Source organism: Panthera leo, chromosome D1 (assembly GCF_018350215.1).
Source record: "Panthera leo isolate Ple1 chromosome D1, P.leo_Ple1_pat1.1, whole genome shotgun sequence".
NCBI lineage: Eukaryota > Metazoa > Chordata > Mammalia > Carnivora > Felidae > Panthera > Panthera leo.
This window is the reverse complement of record NC_056688.1, coordinates 63,291,274-63,297,138: the sequence shown is the minus strand read 5'-3', so window position 1 is coordinate 63,297,138 and position 5,865 is coordinate 63,291,274. Positions and strand designations below refer to the sequence as shown.

Here is a 5,865-nt window from a genome sequence, read left to right as displayed (position 1 = left end):
GGTGTGTGCCTTCCTGTGCCTGCACCATACCATCACCCCCAGTACCCTGATCCCTCAGTTAGGATTATATTCCCAAAGCCCCCTTCCCCCGCCTCCTTGAAAAAAAGAAAGTGGGACACTTGCAGAGGGGTCTGGAGTCCAAGTCTCTTATCTTTATTTTAATGGCCTGACAACCAGGCAGCAGCAGTCCAGGGTTCCTGGCTGGCCAGCACAGGCCTGGGGTGAGAGCTCCTGTGTGGTCTGCTGAGGCAGGACCAACTTAGACCTTTGCTCCATAGTTATGAAAGGCAGCAGTCCCAGGGCAGCTTAGATGCTGGGCACAGAGCAGCCACCCTCTCTCCTGTATCTTGCCAAACCAGCTCCATGAAAGAAGGTCCTGTTTCCCCGGTGTGCTTGGGGCTCAGGGATAGGGTTTTCCACCAGATGCTCTTCTTACCACAGCTGTCCTCTGGAGTTTTTGCAGCTTTCCTCACATTTGCACTTTCACAAATCTGGGCCATGGGGTACTAGCAGAAAGATGGCCTTGGCTGCAGGCTCTGGACATCAGGGAGGCTTCCATCTGGCACCAGATGGCGACATAGAGCAGGGCTATCCGAGCGAGCTGAGAGCTGGGCGCACAGTGTAGTCAGGCGGCAGGGCATGCCACAGGGCTCTGAGGGGGGGTGGCCCTTATGGTAGAGAAACCAGAAGGTCTGGAAAAGTTGTGTGTCACCCCGCATGCGGTACACCAGATCATGCCAGGCGGCAGGCAGTGCATTGGGCAACCCGTAGGTTTCTCGAGCTCTATAGAGACGCTGCCAGTGTGGTATGGCTCCTGGCTCATTAGCCTGTGTCAAGTTCAGGATGTAGGTCTCATGATCTAGGACCACATGAGAGCTCCCCGGATAATTGCCATCTATTTGGTAGACCCGGTAACCTGCAAGGAGGGAGGGCTGACTGGAAAGGGAAGGAACCAAGGCAACTCCAGGGGGAGGTCATATGTCCCGCCTGCCCCTTGCCAGCCATGGCCCCAACTCTGTTTCTGCTTCCTCTATCTCAACAACTCCCACATCACTCACCAGGATTAAGGCCGATGTAGGTGGTGGCACTGGGTGCCAGGAAGGCTACAGACAGTGGCCGGCTCAGGGTCTCCTCATCATAGAATACCTCAAACTCATCCACGTGGGTGTGGCCAAAGAACTGACCAGCCAAGGTGTTCTCATACCTGGCCAGAAGACACTAATTAGATTCAGAAGGTTTTAGGGACAGGGAAGAAATCTGGGGAGATGGGATGCTTTCTTTCTCCACACATTGAAGTAAGTAGCCTCTCTACCCCAAAGGGGCACCAGGAATGATAAAATACCCAAAGGAGTTTTCAAATGAACTTTAGACTCTTCATCTACCCCTCTTCTCCCCACTTCCCTCCTACCTGGCTACAATTCGATAATAATTCCAGCTCCAGCTTTTCAAGCAGTGCCCTGGGGGGATGTGGCCAATTATATGTACCTGCAGGGAGAGTTAAGGGAGGTTATCAGGGAGAATGCCCCTCTATTTGCTAGATGGAATGCTGCTTGGTTCATCAATTGTTCAATAAGGCCAATTAGAACTTGAAATTTGGGGGGGGGGGGGGAAGGGGAAGGAAGGTTATGAGGACAAGGAGGGGTCTAGGCAGCCCTGGCCAGGAGAGTTGGTACTCATCGCTCTTACAACAGCTATTACTGCTGGCCAGAGACGGGGAGTGAATGAGAGCTCCTAAGGGGGACCAGGAGCTGAACTCCCAGGGAATCCTATTGTTGGAACTCCAGAAAATCAGGCTTCTCTGCTCACAGATGCTCTGGCTCCAGATAGGAGTATGGTCATAAAGGGCCTGCTTCTCCCCGCCACCCCCATGGAGCACCTATCCACCATGTTCTCACCACTTTCCCTCACCTTGTCTCCTCGATCCTCAGCTGCCTGAAGCTCTCCTACCAGCCACTGGAGCTGTCCAGCAGGATCTGTGGAGTTGATCAAGAGCCAGAAGTTCTCACGGGAACAAAAATTCATATTGAGAGAGATGAGGCGGAGGCCAGGGCGTGGGGAAAGGGCATAGAACCCCCCAATTCTGAAACAAAGTGAACACAAACGGTCAGCACTCATTCATAATCCTGGTCCTGTGCTCACAGTCCTATACTAAGCATTTGGGTGGAGGGCAGAGGCATACGGGACATCATCCCTACCAAGGGGCTCACATTCCAGCAGAAAACCAAACAGCACCAATTATAGGGCCCATATGACTGGGCAAATGGCTCAGAAAGCTAAGGGCTCTAGGCCTCAGAGATAAAAGAGAACTATAATGGGAAGCAAGGGCCATTCAGAAGGAGTATGAACTGGACCTGGAAAGTTGGGATGTTAAAGTTGCAGGGGGAGGGGAGGTGTTTTAGAGGGCCAACATGAACAGACACAGACTAGCATGGAGAAAGTATGCTGTCAATCCTGAGGGAGAGTGGCTGGACAGACATAAGGGTAGAGGTGGAGTATGGGGTCAGAGCCAGTGAAGACAGCTGAGGACTCATGCTAGAAGAGTCACAGGTATGCCCAGGTCCCCTGCTCCCTTCACTATTATCCACTTTCTTTTCCCTTCCTGGGTTTCCATGGACCTCAACTACCTGAGGGTGTGAAGGGCTTCAGGAGGGAGCCAGGACTCCCATGCCTTGGCCATTGCCTCATAGAGCCAGCTGGAAGAGTGATTGCCCTCTATGAAGGGGGGAGGGAAGCCATTGACAGGTGTGCTCTCATGGTTGCCCACAGCAGGGTACACAGGCACTGGCCCCAAGAACTTCTTCACAAGGGCTGTGACAGTGGTCAGGGCCCGAAGCTGGTCCTGACGTGATTGGTGCCAGATATTGTGGGCGGGGATGTCTCCTGTCCAGTACACCATATCAAAGGGGCCGGCAGGGCCCAGCCCGCTCAACAGGCTCTCCAGGGTCCGCAGGGGCAGGTCACACTTGCTGTACTCGCCCCAGTATCCAGCACCTGGGCGGGAGGCAGGTGGCAGGCCAGAATCCTGGCGGCAACACAGTGGGTTCTCACAGTCAGGATCTGTGCCCTCCAGGTAGTCATGATCCCAGTGCAGGTCAGTGAGAAAGAGGATGCGGCTGACAGGGGCGCCTGGGGCCGGGGGCTTGGGTGGTTGTGGGGCCGGCTTTGGTACAGCTGGCAAAGAGATGTTCCAAGATGAGAAGACGTCCCAGTGCCCACAAGTGGAGCCCAGGAGCAGACCACAGGCCTCAGATGGGCTCAGCACTGAACGTGTCCACACCTCCACCACATCATCTTCAAAGAGCTGGACAGTTGACTGGCACACAGCGGGCGGTGCTATCTTCAGCAGTTTGCAGAGCTTGGTGGCTATGGAGCCCACCCACTCCACACTGGACTCCTTCTGTGGTGGGAAGAACCAGTGACGAGAGGTCAGAGACAGCACAGGGACCAGGCCAACCCCTGGCTACCACCATCTGTGCCTTCATATCCAAACTGGGGCCAAGCCAGACTCAATGCCACTGTGGTGAAGAGACCTCAGAGCACCCCCTGACTCCCACAGATATTGCCCTGTGACTCAGGCAGCACCAGGCCAGTACTTCCTCTTCAGCTCAGTAGGCAGTGGCATTTCAGGCCTTTTGCTTGCCTGGCTGGCTTCCTCAGTCACTGTCTGCAGAGTGCCTTGAAATTCGGGCTGGGCAATATAGCTGTCCAGTTTGGGGACACACACAAAGGCAGGTTCCCTGGGGAGACCTGCAAAACTCACCTACCAACCAGCATTCATCATCCCATCAGGGTCAGGGCAGCCCCATCTACGCCCACACCCTTGGATCTTTCTGAATTCAAGTCCCTTTTGAGCAGCTAGTACAGGCATGGTGCTCCGGATTAGCGATGCCAAATGTAAGGCACAGGGGGATTCAGAGTCAGATAATACCAGGAAAGGAGTCCCAGCCTTGTCGCCAGCTATGTGCCCTCGGTGAAGTTACTTCACCTCCCCCAGATGCTCTTCATTTGGCAAATGGAGATACTGTAATGAAAACACCTCACAGACTTGACTTGACCTGTATAAAGTGGCTAGCACAGTGCCCGGCATATAATTTGAGCTCTTTCCTTACTTCACAAGGTCACAATGGAGGTAGTGGTGGCGTGTAGACATGGGTGTCCCTAAAGGAGAGCAAATCCGGTAAAGGCTTGTATCCTTCAGCCTCTTCATCAGGGATGCTCTTCATGACCCCAGCCCCAGCCCATCCACTCCCCGCCCCCGCCCCCGCCAGCGCACCCTTGGCTGCTCCACTGCAGGCCCTTTAAGCGCTCACCTTCAGCCCAAAGTCGATAGCGGTGAACAAGCTTTTGCAAACTGGGCAGCTGAGGTTCCACCACCCAAAGGCGTCACGGAGCTGGGGCACTAAGCGACCGACGTGTTGGCTTTGGACGGGAAGAGGGTGGGCCCCGGCTGGGGCCCAGAGAACCAACGCCAGAATCAGAGGCAGGCCCATCCACAGAAGCCTCAGTCTGGGGGATCCTCGGGTCCGGTCCGATTCCTGCTCCGGGCCGGACCTGCGGTGGCCCTGGCCGGGAGATACTCCATGGCGGGGCATTGCCCGGCTTCCTAGACAGGGCTGGTTCACCCCTCCGGGTCCCCCGGGTCTCGGCCCTGGCTAGCTCTCAAAGCGCGGGGCAAGACCAGGGACTGCCGAAGAGCCCCCGAGGCAGTCGGCTGACTGCTCCGCGTCCAGCCGCAAGGCAGCTCCGCCCCTTCCTCTTCCTGGGTTCCCCAGCAGGAGATCTCCCCAGCAGCCGGGATCCGGGTCGGCGAGGGAGGCTGAGGGGGCGGCGCGTACCAGGACCCCGCCCATGCCCCGCCCCGGCTCTGACCGGACTGCGCGCGCAGCTGAGCGGAGGGAAGCTGTGTGCGCCCTAACCGCGGGAGGTCGCTGTCGTAGCCCTTGTACATGCTGTGGAGGCAATCAAATGTGGCTGGTGAAAGGCTCGCGGAGGCTCCTAGGTGCCTGCTCTCTTCAAACCTGGACTAAATTCCTGGAATAGCTAATTGCCAGGCCCACGTGGCACACTACTGGCCCACCACAGGGAAGGAAATCTGGAGAACAGCACGCCCTAGTAGGGCAGGGATTCTCACACTGAGTGTGTTGCCTCTGCCCTGAGAGCGCCTCCCCTCCATCTCCCCTGTTCTGCCACAGGCACCAGGACCCTTGAGTCACCCTGACTGAGAATCTTTGAGTCACATTTGATGCAGAGTTCCTGATGGAAGGGGCTCTGAACTCGTGGGGACACCCATACATTTACCTTACAGATGAGGAAACTGTGGCTCAGAGATGGTGAAGTGACTAAAAAGGAGTACAGATCATACAGCGAGGAGGACCAGGAACATGAACTAGAACTTGGGTGTCCCTTGCATCTATGATGGTGAAAGTAACATTTACTGAGCTCTATGCATGTTCCGGCACGGATCCAGACACTTTAGAGTTACTGTCTTCAATTGGAACAACCCTGAGAAGTAAGTATAATAGTATTATTACTTCCATTTTGCAGATGGGGAAAATGAAGCATGGGGAAGTTAAGTGGCAGGACAGCAGTTAAAACCTGAGCTGTTTACCTCCTAGAGTGCTTCTCCAAGATCCACAGAGCTACCAAAGTCCTGTCAGTTCTTTCCTTTGAGAATTTCAAGTGACTCTTTTCCTGAGTTCATCAGGGCACCATCTCAGAGTAATTGTAGTATAATAAGTATATTTGGTCTTTGTCTCGAATTCTAGTTCAGGGCATTGAGCTCCTAAAACCCTTTGAATTTCCTGGGTGATTGAGTGCTTTTGTTATTTATACTACCCCTTTTTCAATCACACCTAAATTTATGCT

General features: G+C 54.6%; 1 protein-coding gene across 2 annotated transcripts; it reads right to left on the bottom strand.

Moving 5' to 3' along the window:
- Window positions 1-132: 132 nt before the first annotated feature.
- SMPD1 (sphingomyelin phosphodiesterase 1) lies at window positions 133-4,790 on the bottom strand. 2 transcript variants are annotated; one of them, XM_042905230.1, is made up of 6 exons: window positions 4,311-4,785; window positions 2,625-3,397; window positions 1,909-2,080; window positions 1,409-1,485; window positions 1,059-1,204; window positions 133-916 (listed from the first exon to the last, which is right to left on the bottom strand). In XM_042905230.1, the coding sequence occupies exons 1-6, from the start codon at window positions 4,590-4,592 to the stop codon at window positions 507-509; spliced, it is 1,860 nt and encodes a 619-aa protein (XP_042761164.1). In that variant the 5' UTR covers window positions 4,593-4,785; the 3' UTR covers window positions 133-506. The 2 variants fall into 2 exon arrangements, with proteins under 2 accessions (XP_042761164.1, XP_042761165.1); XM_042905231.1 differs by having other exon boundaries at window positions 739-827; window positions 4,311-4,790.
- Between the last annotated feature and the right edge of the window lie 1,075 nt (window positions 4,791-5,865).

Coding starts and splice junctions, on each gene's coding strand:
- SMPD1 (XM_042905230.1), bottom strand. CDS start 4,592: ATGCCCCGCCATGGAGTATCTCCCGGCCAGGGCCACCGCAGGTCCGGC. Junction 2,081..2,624: donor GAAGCCCTTCACACCCTCAG/GTAGTTGAGGTC, acceptor ACTTTGTTTCAG/AATTGGGGGGTTCTATGCCC. Junction 917..1,058: donor CTACATCGGCCTTAATCCTG/GTGAGTGATGTG, acceptor CCCTCCTTGCAG/GTTACCGGGTCTACCAAATA.